The sequence below is a fragment of the Dermacentor silvarum genome, chromosome 3 (assembly GCF_013339745.2).
Source record: "Dermacentor silvarum isolate Dsil-2018 chromosome 3, BIME_Dsil_1.4, whole genome shotgun sequence".
Taxonomy (NCBI): domain Eukaryota; kingdom Metazoa; phylum Arthropoda; class Arachnida; order Ixodida; family Ixodidae; genus Dermacentor; species Dermacentor silvarum.
In genome coordinates this window covers 231,231,787-231,251,288 of record NC_051156.1, presented here as the reverse complement: position 1 = coordinate 231,251,288, position 19,502 = coordinate 231,231,787, and the positions used below count along the sequence as shown (strand labels likewise).

General features: G+C 48.3%; 2 protein-coding genes across 2 annotated transcripts in view; both read left to right on the top strand.

Annotated features, from left to right (window-relative positions):
* The window catches only part of LOC119446856 (acidic phospholipase A2 PA4), a 179,463-nt gene that overhangs the window by 113,918 nt on the left and 46,043 nt on the right, over positions 1-19,502 (top strand). The window lies entirely within an intron of this gene.
* LOC125944448 (uncharacterized) lies at positions 12,436-14,046 on the top strand. The gene has a single exon (XM_049664957.1). The coding sequence runs from the start codon at positions 12,508-12,510 to the stop codon at positions 13,930-13,932; it is 1,425 nt and encodes a 474-aa protein (XP_049520914.1). The 5' UTR covers positions 12,436-12,507; the 3' UTR covers positions 13,933-14,046.

The following is a 19,502-nucleotide window of genomic DNA, read 5'->3' as shown; positions in this document are numbered from 1 at the left end:
TATATGGACACTCAAAGAGGATTTCTGCAGTCGGCGTCGCCGTCGCCGTGAGTTTCTGTATGACGTCAACGGCGATGATATGGTCGCCGCGCGCCGGACGCTGTATGTGCGAGTGAAAGGGGGCGAGGGACGCGCGCTTTCACGAGGAGCGAACGCATGGCGGAGAACAAACGCGCGTTCTGCGCCGTGCTCCTTGAAGGGCTGCAGAATTAAGCATCTCTTTCCTCCTTTACAATCTCCATACATATAGAGCAAACGCAACTTCTTCCGTCGGGCCAAAGGCCGTGGTAGGACGGGAGGGAGGGGAGGCGACGTTTAGCTGCTGCACCAAATGCGTATTTATATAAAAAGCACGTAACTGAATCGTCACCGAGTCAAATCAGCGCGTACAGCGCGTCGTAATTGCAGCCTCCGCGATCAACTTCAGAAACATTTTCAGAGCTAATTGCGGAGGCCACGCTCCGCTGTGCTGAGTACGGTGAACGCCACCTAGGTGGCGTTGGTAGTGCTTCTTGATGCCAGCGTCCCTTCGAATGCTGGCATCGAGGCGTCGTAGTACTGAGACCACCGAAGCGTTCACTGTCGGTGCGCGTTAAGGCCGGAATACATGGAGCGAATAACCGGCGTCCGAGCGAAGAACTTCGTCGGGCGGCGAACGTCCGACGGCCGGCGTCAAGAAATTTGCCGTCCGCAGCCGATCTGCCTGTCCAAACATTTTCGTCGGGCGAACGCCGCCGCCGGAAGCGTCTAGCGCGCAGCGGTGGACGACAGCCAATCAGGAGGCACTAGTTCCGGTCGCAATGCATGCTGGTGTTTCGCGCGCGCGCGCCTTTTCGCGTCGTCTGCAATCGCGTTGGTGTTGCCGTGTCTGCATGTCTCTGCACCGATTGAGTAGTTCCTAGTATGATCTCTCAGGAATCGCGTTGTATTTGTACATCCCATATCCGCTGATCTGCGAGGAAACAGACAAGCAGTGCAAGCTCTCTACAACAACCTTCAACAGAAATCTTCTGATCTCAGAGGCCACATGCTGTCGTCATGCCTATCTCCCGACTTCCCCGATAGATGGCGTTGGCATCGGATATTTCTTTCGCTAGGCTTAGACGCGTTCGAAACGAGAAGCGATCTCGAAAACTACTCAAGGTTATCCATAATACTCTGTCGTCGAAGCGGCCTGAGACTAAGCGAAAGCCGTTTACGCAGTCATTTGCTTCCAACTAAGTGAATTCTACAAGGACAACGCCAAATTCAGTTCGAAGCGGGCGGCCGGGACCGCCGCCAACACGGCGGCCAACGCGCGGCGGCGTTCGCCGCATGTATTGCAACACAGCAAACATCCTGCGTCGTGTCGCCGCGTCGTTACTTGACGCGTGAAGTTCGTCGAGAAAGTTCGCTCCATGTATCCCGGGCTTTAGTGTCATAATGCAGTACTTCTCTTTTCTGCTCATAGGCGGCGGCACCGCCCCGAGCAAGAGCGCGGGTACACGGAGGAGTGTTAGATATATAAGGCGCGTCTGTGTAGCTCTCTGCGAATGCGTTTGTGGCGCAATGGGTTAAACGCTCGGTGATCTATCGTCGCGGACCGAGAGGTCGTGGGTTCGATTCCCAAATTTTGCATGTTTGTGGAACTTTTTCTTCTGGTTTCTTTCTTTGTATTATGTTCTATGACGTATTTCCGTGACGGAAATACGTCAGTGAAGTCTTGGTGGACCCCGGAATAAAACACTTTCGTGTTAACAATTACACCATCTTCCAGTAGGGGAACCCTGAGTAGTATGCGAAGCAGCCATGGGGTCGATTCAAGTTCCCATTAGTTTTCTGTTCGTCGTTTCCGTTAGGTTGAGGTACGTAGCTACCGGCTTCGCGAGCCCGAAGTTCGGGGTCGGCCTGTAACCGCTGCCGTTTCGTGGCAGCGGCTAGAGCCCTCTTCTCCGCGGCGCTGTCCACGGCGCTAACACTGGCGTTGACGCTGGTGCTGTCCGTGGCACTCATCGCGGCGTTACGGGAGGAAAATGAGAGGAGCGCAGTGTTGCCAACCGATTTTGAGGAAATATCCTACGTCATAGTCAAAATTACCCTACTTTACCCAACAACATTTTTATTACCCTACATTTTACCCTACGCCTAAAAATAGCACAGTGTAACAATAATAAGTTACAGACTATACTTCACAATACGACGTGATAGATGTGCGGTGGCGCTAAAGTCGGTAGCGACTGTCATCGAAATAATTAGCAAAAAAATGTCGCAGTTTCGCCCGAAAGGCGAAGCATCAATGCGATAGCAAATTAGTAGAGAGCTATTCGGAGTAGCGATAGTAGTTTTATCGGCTGCATAAACTTGGACACATGCGCTAACTGAATTAACAAGCGTGGTGTCAGCGCGCACAAGCAAACATGAATAGATCACACTCAATGACCGCAGACAACCACTGTCAAAACGCTGGCCGCAAGCGCAGCCACCGCAGCGAGCGAAGGTTCGTGCGGTCTATCGCTTCAACGGAAACTGAGCGGCGAATGCACAGGGCATACAAAGGTCGTGTGGAAATCGCTTTTAAGAGACGGCGCGGGCGACCGCCGTAGCCGGGCAAAGTACAAGCGCGTTTGTTGGCAGAGTAGAAGCTCCCCCTACCTCCCTCCCGCGCTGCCTTCCCGCTTTCCTCCTTTCGCGTGGGAGATTTTGTGGCCAGTTCCCCTAGCACCCGGTTGCAAGATACGCATTTGGTGCCGCAGCACAGCGTCACCCCACCTCCCTCTCTCCCATACCCCCACGGCCCTTCGCGTGACGGAAGTCGCGTTTGCTGTCAGCCGTGCATTCGCTCTCCGTGATAGCGCGCGTCCCCCGCGCGCTTTCACTCGCGCATACGGCGCGCGGCACGATTTTATCGCCCTTGGACTTTATACGGAACCGCACGGCGACAGCGACGGCAGAAATCCGCTTGAAGTGTCCATATAATTGCTATCGCAATAAAAGCGTGTATCAAAAGCGAGCGCACGCGCCTTAGCGCACATCGTCTCGCAGAAGTGGAAGGGAGCGAGATAGAGAGAGAGATTAAAGTCTTTATTGAGCAAAATATTGTGGTGTGGCTGTCTAGTCCGGTGGGTTGCTGTGTTGCATATCGGAAGTCGCCATAACAAGAACATAACGTAGCAAATCAAAGTGAGCAAAGCAATACCACAGGATCGGCGCTCCACGCCGTGCCATCACGGACAGCTCCGATTCTAACGGCTCCTAAACTGTATGTAGGAAAATAATTGAAAGGTGGGCGAGGTGGTTTGGTTTCATATGATGTAAAAGACAGCGCAGGCAAACCAGGGATAAAGTGAAGAACATGACAATAAAATGCAGTTGCGAGTTCAGCGCCCGTCTTGATCTTTCTGAATTAAAAAAAAAAAAAAGCAGTGCTAGCACAGAGATATGCTTGCGCAGTACCGCGGCCCCAAGCGCTAGCGGGCCCCTACGCTTGCGTCCCCTAATCTAAAACTCTCTAATAGCACCGTCGGAGATGTCGCTTCGATCGGCTAGTTTTTAAAATCACTCGTCAACTGTTCATTTTTCGCTGATCGTTGACGAGCAAGAAGTGCAAATTACCCTACGCCTGGTATGAAAATCGCATTACCGCCCTACTACCCTACGCTGCCCGAAAAAATTCGAAAATATCCTACAAGTAGGGATAATTACCCTACGGTTGGCAACACTGATTATTCAGGAGCGGAGCGCGCGCGCGCGTTATTATACCGCGAGCTATAGTGGCGCCTCCCAGCGGAGTATGCAGCGCCTACCGTCGCGCCTCTAACGTAAGCTACTTCGCATTATCGCGCGCGCAGCCGCAGGTGTTGCCATTCGTTGCGCAATCCGGAGAGGAGGGAGCGTCGGAGAGCAGAGGAGGAATGCCGAGGGGAGAGGAGGTGAGACAAGGCAATGCCACCTAGAAAAAAAAAAAACTTTTGTAGCGTTAGCTGAGCCGTGCTCCCTCAAGGGCTGCAGAAGATAGCGTCAACCTTTCCCTTTCCTCACGAACCACTTACTAGCTACACTGGCCTAGCCAAGCCCGTTTCGCGCGGCACATCAAGAGCCGTGCTGCGCATGCGCAAGGATCAGTGATGCACACGGCTTGCGCACCGGAGCCACCGGAGCCGGCACCTCTCGCGCACTCCGCCGCCGCCGCGCGCGACTCATCGCCGCCGGTCTGCGCATTCCATAGGAGTGACGTCGTAGCCGTAGTAGACGCACTGGCGCCGGCGCGCGCTCGCTGTGCAGTCGCCGTCTGACACTGCGCTGGAGCCGCTGCGCTTCTGACTGGCGTTTGCCAGTGTGGTATAGCCATGGAGAAGGAGAGCGCAAATGCTGCTCAACAGCGCAGAAGAACGGAGAAGCTTGACTCATCGGATCCCGAAGTAGTTGCCTGGCAATTAGCGGTTGAGCGTAGGAGACAACCAGGAAAGCTAAGAATAATCAGCTGAACCTTTGCTAACGCTACGTATATCCTGGCATAGCCGAGCTAAGCCACTGCAAGTTTTTTTTCTATAGTCGGGTACAACTTAAGAAGACAGGAGAGGCCCCGCGCAGATGACCGAAGCGCAGCAGCCGATTTCCTCCGCGACTAAAGAAATAGTCCCGCTGACGCGACTCGCCCCGGCTTGAAGCGCGGGCTGCTATGTTCTCCGTCGGCGGGGACACCGGCCGTCCGGCTTATGACGCAAGTCTTAAGTGCGCGCCCATTGGTGAAAGCTAGTATGCATCCGCCTTTGAGGGGGCACATGCCGCTGCCTTCTAATGTTGTACCCGACTATAGTGGCATCTAGGTCAATTACTCACAGGGGACCCTGATCATGAGAAAGAAATTTACAGAAGAATAAAATTAGGTTGGAGTGCATACGGCAGGCATTGCCAAATCCTGACTGGGAGCTTACCACTGTCGTTGAAAAGAAAAGTGTACAATCATTGCATTCTACCGGTGCTAACATACGGGGCAGAAACTTGGAGGTTAACAAAGAAGCTCGAGAACAAGTTAAGGACCGCACAAAGAGCAATGGAACGAAAAATCTTAGGAGTAACGTTAAGAGACAGGAAGAGAGCGGTGTGGATCAGAGAACAAACGGGGGTAGACGATATTCTAGTTGACATTAAGCGGAAGAAATGGAGCTGGGCAGGCCATGTAATGCGTAGGATGGATAACCGGTGGACCATTAGGGTTACAGAATGGATACCAAGAGAAGGGAAGCGCAGTCGAGGACGGCAGAAAGTCAGGTGGGATGATGAGGTTAGGAAATTCGCAGGCGCAAGTTGGAATACGCTAGCGCAAGACAGGGGTAATTGGAGATCGCAGGGAGAGGCCTTCGTCCTGCAGTGGACATAAATATAGGCTGATGATGATGATAGTGGCATTGGACAAGGAGAGGAGGGGGAGGAGGATGCGCATGCGCAGTGCGGGTGTGGCCGCCGCACGGCGGAGGGACGAACAGAGCCGCCGGCAAGAAATGCTTCGCATTTAAAACGTTGCGAGGCGAGAAGGTGGTAAAGACTTCCGACGCTGCTCGACGACTTTCCCGTTCTGATCTCGTCGAAAACCTCCGAGCCGCCCCCAGAGGCCCTAGCAACAGTCACCAACGCCGCACGCGTTCGGTGCGAACGCGGGCAAAACGGCGACGGCGTCGACAACAGTTCTGCGCGTTGCTGGTGCTGCTGCATGTCCAAGTTTATACAGTGATAAAACTACTATCCTTACTCCGTATAGCTCTCTACTAAGTTGCTATCACAATTGATGCTTCGCCTTTCGGGTGAAACTGCGACATTTCTTACATTCCGCCTGATTACATTAGTCTTATTTAATTAATCAACTTCTCAAATATTATAGTTACATTAAAAGTATCAAAGAGAAAATTATAGAGCAACACGAAAGACTCCCGATACAGCTTTCTATTGCCCAATACGCGCTACATAGAAGTGTTTTTCGGAGCCTGAAAGAAGCCTACAAATACACGCAAAGTGTCTCGAGCGGCCAGTCGCGCGGCAATTTTGCGTGTATTCGCGGGTTTCTTTCACGCTCGGAAAACACTTTTATATATGACGTATTGAGCAACAGAAAGCTGTATCGAGAGTATTCCATGTTGCTGTGAAATTCTCTCGTTTATATACTTTATCTAATTATAGCATTAGAAAAGCCGACTAATCAATTATAAAAGTAATTATGTAAATAGGCGGAATGCTAAAAAATAATTTGAGTATTTCCAAGCGACGGCAGACAACATTATTTGGTTCTGCCCAGCTACGTGATATTTGCATATTTTTCAATCTTGGTGCATGATAGTTAAGACACACAGCATATATCATATATACATGCAGGAAAATTTGCACAAACTGCTGTGGCAGGCACACCGGAGGCTCTCTCTTCCGCAGCGGCTTTCGAGGTTTATTTGACCGTATGAGGTTCTTCGGACAGTTCGGAAAGAAGGAGGGAACTGCATTTCCAGACAGAACAGGGCTCTTTGATGCGTCAAGTAGCACCGTTTTATCGAGCTCCGCGTAATATGCCGTCGATACCATATCCTCTGAAAAATGCTTGGCGCAGACATGGTCGGTAGGCGTTAGAGTTCGGTCTGCCCTCAGATTTGCACGGCGCCACTGCTCTAGACGATCGCTATCGGATGGCGCTTTGAATAAAGGCACACGCTCCGCACAAGTCCGGTATCCAGAATTGCAGTTCGGAACGAAGCACTTTCTACCCATTTCAAACGCAACTCAGAACGCCGCTGCCACCTTTGTGTTCGCTGAAACATCCTGTATACATATAAAAGGATAGCTCGCTTGACGGTGTTCTTGCCCAATTTCAGATAAGCAGGCATGAACCAAGCCATCGGCTCCACAATCTTGCTACTAGAATATGATTCGTGCATATTTCACAACGTGCGCTTCCTTTGTCATGTCACCCAGGGTTCACAATGCTTCAAATAAGGGTAATTTTGCAGATCACCGCCATCAAAATGCGGTCGGTACGGCCTGGTGTCAAACCCGTGACCTTGACTTTAGCAGAGGAATTTTTCCCCGTATGAGTACTGTCGTTTATCTTCCATGTTTTCAGATGAGAAGCGTCACACGAGTCGATAATACTTTTCTCAAATAATATGGTGGAGAAATTCTGTTGGACACAAGTTCAAGTGCCAAACCATAGCCTCCTATATTTTTTAATGCCCGCGCAGTGGAGTGGCGGATGATAAGTGGTTCTTGAGGGAAAGGGAAAGGTTGGCGCTATCTTCTGCAGCCCTTGAGGGAGCACGGCTCAGCGCCAAGGAGCGGCGGAGGCCGTCCGCTGCCCTCCCCCTTCCTCCTCGATTTACGCCTGCCTTCTCCGCAAGAGGCACTCGCACCCCACACCCCATAAAACCCCTTGATGTTAGAAAGTAGCGACACTCTCCCCCCCGCGCGCGCTTTCCTCCTCAATTCTCCTCGGATTTCTCACCCTCACCTGGCCAGCGCGGCGCCGAACCCTCCAGTGGCTCGCTGCAGCCGCATTAGAATCAATGCGCGCGCTTGTTTATTCGGCCCTTTGAAGCGTTGTATGGGAATTTATCCCTTTGAAACTGTCATGACGAAAGTACGTTTCCGATAGAACGTCGTGACATTGTTTTTTGAGAACGCTTCGATAAATACAAGCGGAAGCGCTCCGAAAAAATCATTACCAAGCAGTGGCTGAGCTGTTTACCTCTACGTCGCCACTTGGGTTGTCCGTAACGCGGAGGTGTATTGGGTGCATACAATATAAGCAGCGTAGAGTATAAACGAGAATTTGGTTCACAATCTTCGCTCTTAAAAGGCTCAGAGAAGGTAACCAAGAAGAAATGTGATAGTTTACTTAAAGTGAATTCGCCAAAATGAGTGGGCCAAAAGCCTTTGTACCAATGCCACTGCAAAATACGTGCTGTGTTTGCGAAACAGCCAAAATAGAACTTTACACACGCGCCTGTATTCCGTCACTATGAAACGACGAGAAATTACATTCCATCACCTCTGGGAGTAACCTAAGTCTCTCTCTCAAAAAAAAAAAAAAAAAAAGGCTGATTGCTTACACGGAAACTGCTAAGACTGGCACTTGATTATTAACTTACAGACTTCAAGATGTCAAGTTAGTCAGAATTGAGGGAGATTGTCAGAAGCGCGTGGCTTGTACTTAATGAGCATGCGCGAAAAATACATAATACATAATACCACTTATCTACCTATATATTGCGGTTCATGCCTTCGCAACATAAAGTACGTAAAGAAAAAAAATGCTCGCAGTATTGAAACTTTGCAAAGATACAATAAGCACGCAATAAGAGTAAAACAGTTTTATTTATTTATTTATTTATTTATTTAGTTAAAATACCTTACAGGCCCATTTAAGGGCATAGGGTAAGGGGGGACACAGAGTAAGTGTTTCGACAGGAGTAAACAATATAAATGTTAATACAGGCCGTCACAAGATGGGTAAAGCAAAGTTCAAAAATAAGTTTGTATAGGCTAAGCTTTAGACAGCGTAAACACATTAATATACTCTTAAACATAAAAAATAAAAAAATACAAGTATGAAAAACAGGGAAGGAAAGCCGGTCAATAACAACCTTATACAATGTTTCTACAGGAAACCTTGCAATTCTTCGCGAAAGGCTTCCCGATTTGTTAGGCACACAATGTTATCAGGAAGACTGTTCCATACGGTTATGACACGTGGCAGTGATGATGCGTTAAATGACAGTGTATTGCCAAATAAGCGCATGAGACTATGGCTATTGTTAAGGCGACGTGACGTGCGTGCTGGTACTTCAAGGAGCAACACATGAGGTCGATTACCATGAACGTATCTATGGACAAGGCAAAGAAGACTAACCGTGCGACGAGTTTTAAGTGGCTGGAGCGCAATATCTGCTTTAATCTTAGTTACGCTGCAAGTTCTGTCGTAGTTACTTGTGATGAAGCGCGATGCTCTGTTTTGAATTGATTCCTGCATATCAACTAAATAATTTTGATATGGTGACCATACTGATGACGCAAATTCTAATTGTGGGCGAACAAAAGTCTGATATGCTAATTTTCGAACTGTAGCAGGGGATTTTCGCAAGTTACCTCCGACGGAACTTGCGGAGGTAAGTATCAGGCGGAGTAACTTAATGGAGGTAAGTATCAGGGGCAAGGATCACACGCACACACATACACGCACACACGCACGCACATACGCAAACACGCACACACACACGCACACAACTACAAAATATGAGTTACAGGCATTAACTCACAAATTACATACATTTGAAAACTAACGCACGCGCGAAAACACAAAAAGCTTTGTCACGGCTCGAAGAGTCAACGAAAATTTCAGCCGACTCACTTAAAAAAAAAAAAAAAACTATATGCACAGTTATCGGTGCTCTGTATTGAACTGAACGAAGAGTCCGGCTATGCGAAGAGCATTAAAATCTCCATGCAACTTAATCCACAAATATGAGGAAAGCAGCAATTCATTCACCTCGCAAAGAACGGCGTGCTTAGAAGGGGCGAAATCCCTTCTCCCGATGTTATGGAGCCACTGCTTCCGACGCACGACATTCCGTTCACCTCGGGGGATATAAAATAAGGCTTGCCCTTTCTCTGGCCTGCTGCTGCATTGAAACGCGCAGCAGCAAGGCATTTTCACGGAGAACGAATCTCAGATTCCTACGAAAGGATGGAAAAACTTGGGAAACACACGTTCGGAGCGGCAGGGCGACCACCACTTGGACTGCGCATGACGGGCGGGAGAAACTAAAGGCGCGCGAAAGCAAGTTTCGCGCCATTTTCGTGCGTCAGGGTCACCTGACGGGGTAGTCTCGCGCGCAGCAGCCATTCAGCGTGGCGGCTGCGCTGCCTCCGCGAAAGACGGGGAGAAAAAAATGTCACAGTTTCGCCCTAAGGGCGAAGCAATGAATGCGATAGCAACACAGCAATGTCATACGAAGTAAGGTGAGCGGCTTTGGTAGCAATATGAATTGTAGTAAACATGAGCTGATTAAGTAAGCAGGTGTGCTGCGGCGTAAATAGACCGACATGAAGAGAGACTCGATGACCACGAGAAGGCGCGTGTGAAACGGTGGTGTCGATGAGAAGCGCTGCCCGTGGGCACCGCGTGCGAAGGGACACACCTGTAGCGCTGCACTGCCGATCCGGGCAGCATTGCATGTGTAGCGTGCGTTGGAAAATGTGGCCCGACTATTACTAACTGTGGTGTGAGCGCGCACAAACAAACATGAATAGATCACACTGAATGACTGCAGACAACGACTGTCAAAACGCTGGCAGCAAGCGCATATACGCCGCAACGGGGAAGGTACGTGCGGTCTATCGCTTCAACGGAAACTGAGCGGCGAATGTAAAGGTCAGAGCCGTGTGGAGATAAGAGACGGGCGAGCGAGCGACTAGCGCGGTTGTTGGCAGAGTAGAAATGCGCCCCCCCCCCCCCCCCCCCCCCTATGCTCCCTCCGGCGCTCGCTTCGCGCTTCCTTGCTTGCGCGTGGAAGATTGAGTGCGTTCGCTCTCCGTGACAGCGTCCGTCCCAGCACGCTTCCGCTCGGGCATACGGCCCGCGGCAAAGATTTTATCTATACGGAACCTCACGGCGACGGCGACGGCGACGACGACGGCGACGGCGACGCCGACGGCAGAAATCCGGTGGAAGTGTCCATATAATTGCTATAGCAATAAAAGAGGAGGTTGACCGCGCCGGCGAGGGTGTTGCGGCGTAGATCAAAGCGTGTCGCTACTTTCTAACATCAAGGGGTTTTACCACCCCATACGCACCCCATACGGCAGGAACGCGAGCTCCGGTTCGCGTTCCTGCCGACGCGAGCGGCGTCGCTTGACGCGTTTCGATCTTGGACGCAAGAGGGTATAAATACGGGTCCACCGTCGTGCCGCCAGAGTCCGACGAACGTCGTAGGCGCGCTTGCTGTATTCGCTGTTGCCGAGTTCGCTTGCTTTAGGGGCACAAGTTCGCCCAATAAATTCTATTTTAAGTTCATCGTCGACGCAGTGTTACTTTCTGTCTACCTGTGTGCCAGGCAGCTCACCGTCACCTACGTGACAATATTTTATGCTGCATTACTTTCGACATACCGATTTGGTTTTCTATCCGCAATGTGGAATCAGTTGGGGTGCCCTGCGCCCGACAAGATGCCGTACTGCTGCGTACCACGCTGCAAGTCTTCGAGCAAACAACGGACGCCGGGCATATCGTTCCAGGAGATACCAAGCGATCCGGAACTGCGAGCGAAATGGCTAAAGGCCATTTCTCGGGACGACTGGACACCGAATACGACGTCGTGTTACTCGACTGTATGCAGCCGACACTTCGGTTCCTCCGACTTCAAGGAGGGCTGCAAAATTCGCAAACTCAAGAAAGACGCTGTTCCCAGCATTTTCGAAGAGTATCCTGCGTACCTGCAGCCTCCGAAAAATAGAGAGAGAAGCGACGCGTCTGTGAGAAAACGTGAGGCAGCTGCGCCAGTGAACACACCACCGCCGAAACTAAGAGCAGTTGAGAGCCAACTGGAGTCTCCTTCGCTTCCTCTCAATGACTTGCCGTCCGTCGAAGTCGCCTCTCAAGAATTGTCACTGATGGATTGCTCCGCAACTGAACTGCCGCTACCTCTGGAAAACGGCGCAAGCGAGCGCTGCATCACTACGACCGTGCAGGTGGACAGAGCTGTGCAGGTGTCGTCATTATTCTCGGTTTCGGCAATGGACAAACAAAAGTGGAGACGTAAGGAGCGAGACATGAACGCGCGAATTGAGTGACTCAAGAACACTGTCGACAAGTACAAACAGGAACTGCAAAAGCTCAAGGAAGAATGCTATGTGTCTGCATTCCTGCAGGTTGTGGAGAAAGCGAAAGAGAAAGACCTGGCTGCTTCAATATTAGTGGAACAAGTTCAGAATTTCGCGAAGAAGAAACCAACGTGGTCTGAAGTGACAGTGCGCCATGCTGTGGTTTTGCGTAACCTCTCGACTCGTGCATACGAACACGTAAGGAGCACAGGTATTCTTCGGCTTCCCTGTCGAAGTACCCTCGAGCGCTTTATGGGCTCATCACGTGGAGAAGTTGGCACGACCGAACTCGTGAAGCAAAGGCTGTCTGCAGAACTCGCTTCTCATCCCTCGTTGCATGAGAGTGCATGCTCTTTAATTGTAGACGAAATGCGCGTCAAACAACGGCTACTGTATCACAAGCAAAGAGATGCCTTCATCGGCGAAGTGGACTATGGTGTGAACTTCCCCAAAGAAACAACAAATGAGCCTGTGCTGGCCAACTCACTCTTGTGTTTCGTCCTTAACGGCCTTTCAGTTTCGTTCAAAATACCCGTGGCGTACTTTTTCGCGAGAAACTGCACTGGCCGTGAGCTGCCCATGCTCATGATACACGTTCTGAAGGAAGTTGAAGAAATAGGATTTTTCGTCGTGCGCATTGTCACAGACAACCACAAGATCAATGTCTTGGCTATGCAACTTCTGTGCAACGGAAGCCTCAAGCATTGCATTGACCACCCTGGCAAACCGAATCAAAAGCTCTTTCTTGCATTCGATCAGTGCCACCTGATCAAAAACGTGCGATCACAGTTTTTGTCCCGTGACATCGGAAAAGGCGGCGAAATATCAGCGAACCACTTGAAGAGCCTCTACAGAATGCAGCAAGGCAGCCTTGTAAAACCAGTACGATTTTTGACGAGAAAGCACGTATTCCCTACGAATATGGAAAAAATGAACGTGCAGAGAGCAGTGCAAGTTTTTTCTCCTCCCGTGACAGCTGCAATGAAGCTCTTGCAAGAGCAGGCGGGCCACACGTGCGACGCAAGCTTCGCGGGTGTCGGACCGACGGTGCAATTTATGGACACCGTGCACCGCTGGTTCGTGCTCATTGACGTGAGTAATTGTACCCAGCACATACATCAGAAGAATGCTGACTGCAAGCCGTTTGAATCTGCAGGCGATGAACGGCTAATCTGGCTGGAGACAAGCTTTCTCGACTGCCTGGCCGATCTCAAAAGTCAGTGCCTGGCAAAGAACTTTCTAACCAAAGAGACTTATGAGGGTCTTGTGATCACAACTCGTTCGAACGTTGAGTGCATTAGATATCTTCTTGAAGAGATGTCTTTTCACTTAGTTTTGACGAGGAAAATGTCATCGAACCCAATCGAGTCGTTCTTTGGCTGGCTGAGGAAATCAGCAGGATCAAATGACCAAACGGACGTCAGCGCCGTGCTCACAGGCATTGAGAAAACCCTCAAGACCGGTATCGCATCGGCGTCGAGTACAAGCAACATAATGGCAGCAGAAGAGAGTGATTGCTTGTCAACGCTGCCGCAACAGAAAAACACAAGGGAGCAAACCAGCGAGGAATTCCCTGCAGATGCACGTAGAGAGCTCATAGAGCGACTAAACCGAGATAAGCCTCTACTTCCCACTCCAGATGTGGCCGCATTGGCTATGGTTGGTGGCTACCTCGCAAGAGCCGTACGAGAAAACTTCGAATGTGTGGAGTGCTACGCGCTCTTAACAAAGCCAAACGCATCGACACCATCGGACTCGCTCATTAAACACCAAAACCGCGGTGGACTTCTTTACCCGTCCGCACAACTTCTAGATGTTCTCTACGCACTACAGAAGTTCGTCGAAGTTCTTCTAGCAAGAAGAAGGCGTATGCATCACCCTCTAAAGGAGGCTGTGAACAATGCTACCGAAATCCTCCGCGAGCACAAAGCTTTGATGTGTTCGAAGCCAGGGCACCAAGAGAATTTGCTCAAATTGTTGCTTACGAAGTTTTTTCGCCCAATATTCACCAATTTCTCTCTGAAAGCGACAGACAAAGAAGACGTCGCTAAAGTGTTCGCAATAAAGCCACTGTCACGAAAGACCCTGAAACTGTGAGCTTGATCTCACAGCTGGGGGCCTAAGTGAAAGGTCCAGTTTTCACAATATGTCTCGTGTTGCTTGCTTTCAATGTACTGTGGGGATGGAAAGAAACGCGAACAGTGCGGCACCTACATTCTTTGATATTTCGCATTTCTTTTCGAGTGGTTGTAGCCTGCATGATAACTAGAAAATTAAGCCATTAGAATAAAGCTATTCTAGCGTCTTTTTATTCCCACCAAGGTCACAGCATGATGAAAATATCGCGCCGCACTGTTTGCGTTTCTTCCCATCACCCCCGTACAACATGAACGAACACCAGTGCAACCTGCGCATTTATTTCACAGCTCCATCTCTTATACAAGCGCAAGTTTCTCTCCACAAGCACGCGCGCAACAGCGTAGTCGCGTCGTCTGCTCTGGGACTGATGATGATGATGATGATGATGATGATGATGATTTATTGGCATCCCCTTTGAAACGGGGTGGCGACAAATAGTCACCTAGCCTGCTTGATTTAATCAGGTATACTACACATGTTCTTTATCTAGCATTTTTGTATACCTCCCATTATCTTTCTTTTTCAAAAATTTAGCTTGTACCGCTGCCTATGATTTTAAGAGATCAGGTCGTATCCATCTTTTCCCTGCTTTTTTTCCACCAGTACTCTAATCGTCTCTTGCTGATCTCTAACTGTTTATGTTTCCTTCCACTTTAAACCCAAGCGCTTCTGGGAGTTGCACGTTACCTACGGTTCTCGCTGGGTGGATCCCGTCGCATTCCATTAGGATGTGCTGAGTGGTCTCTGGATCTTTACTGCAGCATACACATGTCTCATCTAGTTCCGAATATTTGTTCCGATATGTTTTCGTCCTTAGGCAACCGGCTCGAGCCTCAAATAGCAAGGCACTGCCCTTTGTGTTGTCGTACAGATTTTCCCTTCTAATTTCTTTCTTCTCATTCTTGTAAATCTCCATTGTCCTTTTCGTTTCCATTCTTTGCATTCAATTCACGGTCTCTATTTCTCTCACTTTCTTTCTGATGACCCCTGGTTGTCTATTTACAGTTTCGATTATCCTGTACTTGGTTGCCAACTTCCTTGACCTCTTCCTCCATTCTGTGTCCACGCTTTTCATGTAGAGATACTTGTGCACTTTAGCCGCCCATTTATTTTCATCCATGTTCCTGAGCCTTTCTTCAAAACTAATTTTGCTTTGTGCTTCTCTGACTTCAAAAGAGGCCCAACCCATGTCTCCATGCACTGCCTCATTTGTCGTATTACCGTGTGCTCCTAAAGCCAACCGGCCTACTGATCTTTGGTTAACTTCCAAACCCGCCAATATATCCGATTTTAAGCATATAATGGCATTTGCGAATGTTAGCGCTGGCACCATTACTCCTTTCCAGATTCCACGAACCACCTCATACTTATTGTGGCCCCACAGTGCTCTGTGTTTCATTAATGCTGCATTCCGCTTCCCCTTTATTTTCAGATTATCTTGGTGGTTGCTTGAGTAATTCTTTCCTTCGTTTATGTGTACGCCGAGGTACTTATATTGCTTCACTATGGGTATTACTTGCTGTTGAATTGACACCACGAAGTTACTCGTGTGTTCATTAAAGATCATAATCCCTGATTTCTCTGTGCTAAACTTAAGGCCTAGATTTGTCGCTGCGTTCCCACAGATATTCGCAAGTATCTGTAAATCTTTTTTATTGTCCGCTAGTAGCACAATGTCGTCTGCGTACATCAATCCAGGGACCTTCTGTTGCACCATTTGTCCATTACGCATGTAGGATAAATCAAAACCTAATTCGCTGTTTTCCAGTCGTCTTTCTATGCCCTTGACGTAAAGCGTGAACAACAATGGTGACAGAGGGCATCCTTGCTTCAATCCTTGGTGAATTCCCACCATTTCATTTCCTTTCCGGCCTTCCCATGCCACTTGTACTTGGTTGTCTCGATATATCTCCCTCAGCAGCTCCACGAAATCGTCATCTATGCCTTCGTATTGAAGAATATCCCACAACAATTCCCTGTCTACGTTGTCATAAGCTCCTTTAATATCTAGAAATGCTACCCATAAAGGTCTTTTCTTAGCTACTGAAATCTCTATGCACTGAGTTAGTACAAACATATTGTCTTCTAAGCGTCTGCCTGGCCTGAACCCATTCTGTAGTTCCCCCAATACACCGTTTTCCTCTACCCACTTCGGCAGTTCTAATTTTATGGCTTGCATTGCCATTCTATATATCACCGACGTTACTGTAACTGGCCTGTACGAGCTCGTCTTATCCTTATCTCCTTTGCCTTTGTAGATGAGATTCATCTTGCTTTCACGCCATCCAACGGGAATATTCTTTGTTCTAATCACTTGCTCTATGGCATTAGTCAGCAGTGCCTTGCTTTTTGGACCGAGGTTTTTGATTAGCTGTATTGGGATTTCATCGGGTCCTGCTGCCGTGTTGCTAGGGACATTTTCTGCTGCCTTTTTCCAATAAAAGCTTTCTATGCTGAATTTTGATCTCTCAAGCCTCTCTGTTGTTGCTGGATCTGTTGTCTGAACTACGCTTTTTCTCGTACCGAAGTTATGCCTGATAACGTCTGTGATGTACCGCAGCGCATCATCGCCTTCATAGATGTTACCGTCTTCATCCCTTATAGCCGTTTGCGAGTTTCTAGTTGGATGGGTATGGGGTGGCAGCGCGGCGTGGTGGCGAGCGCATGAATTAGAAGGTACGGGCGGAGCGCCTTGCTCCGCTCGCCACTCGGCGGGCATGAAAAATATAGGAGGCTATGGCCAAACACATCTAAGTTACATGCAAATGGTGCCTTTCCCTCTCTATTCGGAGGAAAAATACCTGTTTTTCGCTATGCTATGAGAATGAATAGGTTCGCGCTTGGCGCACAAAGCCGGCTGAGAAAAAAAAATAAAAAGATGTTGTCGGACTCGGTACGGGTCAACGTTCGCGCTTTTTCTCTCGCCATTCAACCCTTTTGACGAAAAAGATTAGCGGATAACTGCGTGAGCACAGTCGTCGAATCTGAAATCACAGGTCACAGGTTATTTATGCACGCATTGGGACCGGTACATTCAAGTAATCGATTGACCTCGCTTGCATTCGAGAATGTACAATAACATTGGCGTCGCAGACGTAATCCGATTCGAAGACTTTCGCTATGAAAATGGGTGACAACATTCAAAACTTTCGGACACAGTATAGGCACGTCTCCCTACAAACTTCACTGAATTGTCACTGACTAGCAGTGACAATCTTTTGAAAAATATTCACCGACAAAAAAGCTAAATAAAGTAAGCGCGGCAAATGCCAATGCGGTCACATCTACTAATCAACACTGCAAGGGCCGCGACCAGGTGTAAACAACTGTACACCCTGTGAAGGAATAACCCCATGCTCGTTTCCCATGGAGCGTCTTCAAAGAACACTAAAAAGCTTTACAATCGCATAAGCTGTTACTATACGTACAGACGGCTCGCGCGGTGGTGCCTTGGACCAGTATTTTGTAGCGATGCGCTATGCTTTATTCTATACTAGTCTTATCATCCACCGCTCACGACCGGCTGATCCCGTTGATAACGCGAGCGGACTGTCGCTCTGACCACTGACCAAGCGCGAAAAGGCATCATCATCGGAAAGGCATCACTACAAAATACCGGCCCAGGCCAATGGGCGACACCACGTGTGTGGATGGGGGGCAATTTGTTCTCTCAGTGTCGTCTTACTGCTAGTACTACAGTATGCGTGCTTTTCAAGTCGCTCATACAATCAGATTACATAAGCGTAGGTGACAACAGACAACGCATGGAAGCATCGATAACGTTCGAGGAACTTCCGATACATCCAGGCGCGTCCTGCGCCGAGCGATAACGTTTAGCATTTGTTAGCCGGTGAAAAGCGGTGACATGTGAAAGATAAAGAAGTATATACACGTGTGTCAATGCAACTCCATTCCATTGCGTTCATTCCAATGCGTTGTGTCAGCTAAAGAAAAAAAAGAGAAGGGGAAGATTCCTCTATTGTGCTGAGGGTTCCTCGATGCGTGCGCCCCCCTCCACCGCCGTGGAGGGTGGAGACAACCGCGTCGTCTGCTACGGCGTCCGCCATTACGATGCCCTCTCCGCAGGCAGCCTATAGCCAGGATAGGCAGCAAGCGGTACTTTGCGCAGCTGCACATAAAGTTCGTTATGTAAAACGTGTGGATCTTTAACGATATGACGAGAACACAAAGTTTTCGCATCGGCAGTGTGAAGGTCTCCGATTTACGTTCTGTAATATTTATTTTTAGAGCGGAATTTGCAGCCGGTCTCACTGGCAGCGGAAGGCTACCATCCAAGCCAGCTGCGTAAACACCTTAAAAACGCGTTTTGTTGGGCTATATATTGGTTAAACGTGCGAAGCACACGCACGCACGCACGCACGCACGCGCACGCACGCGCACACACACACGCACGCACACACACACACACACACACACACACACACACACACACACACACACAGAGTCCCATCGCATTTCGTTGTGTCTGTGTTTGTGCCTTCAACGAAATTGTAAAAAAACATTCGTGTTTTCGAATCAGTCATCACTCATCAGCTACCCCATTTACGGACTGCATGCTGCAACGCAGGGTATTCTCAATTTTTTTTATTTCGTTTACCGTCCTGTAAATGTGCTGATGGGTAAAAATTGTTGAATACATGTCAGATGATGTGGTGCTCTACATAGGCTTTGGTGGCATTAAACCATGGCTCTCATGCAGACATTGACTATGAAACCTTGTTGAGCATGTTTTCCGTAGCAATAAAGCGTAAACCGGTAATTGTTATAAAGCGGCCGGTCATCGATATCTTTAATATAAAGCGGCCACACGGCTTCTCAACGTAGAGGAAACAAAATGCATTCAATACATATAGCGATTTTCATGTCGTATATTGTTTATGTCATTAAGGAAACGGCCAGGAGAGCACAAAGCCGTAGGCGGATAGATAGATAGATAGATAGATAGATAGATAGATAGATAGATAGATAGATAGATAGATAGATAGATAGATAGATAGATAGATAGATAGATAGATAGATAGATAGATAGATAGATAGATAGATAGATAGATAGATAGATAGATAGATAGATAGATAGATAGATAGATAGATAGATAGATAGATAGATAGATAGATAGATAGATGATAGATAGATAGATAGATAGATAGATAGATAGATAGATAGATAGATAGATAGATAGATAGATAGATAGATAGATAGATGATAGATAGATAGATAGATAGATAGATAGATAGATAGATAGATAGATAGATAGATAGATAGATAGATAGATAGATAGATAGATAGATAGATAGATAGAGATAGATAGATAGATAGATAGATAGATAGATAGATAGATAGATAGATAGATAGATAGATAGATAGATAGATAGATAGATAGATAGATAGATAGATAGATAGATAGATAGATAGATAGATAGATAGATAGATAGATAGATAGATAGATAGATAGATAGATAGATAGATAGATAGATAGATAGCTAGATAGATAGATAGATAGATAGAT

Bases quoted from the DNA above. Each gene is read 5' to 3' on its own strand.
- LOC125944448 (XM_049664957.1), top strand. From the start codon at position 12,508: ATGCAACTTCTGTGCAACGGAAGCCTCAAGCATTGCATTGACCACCCT.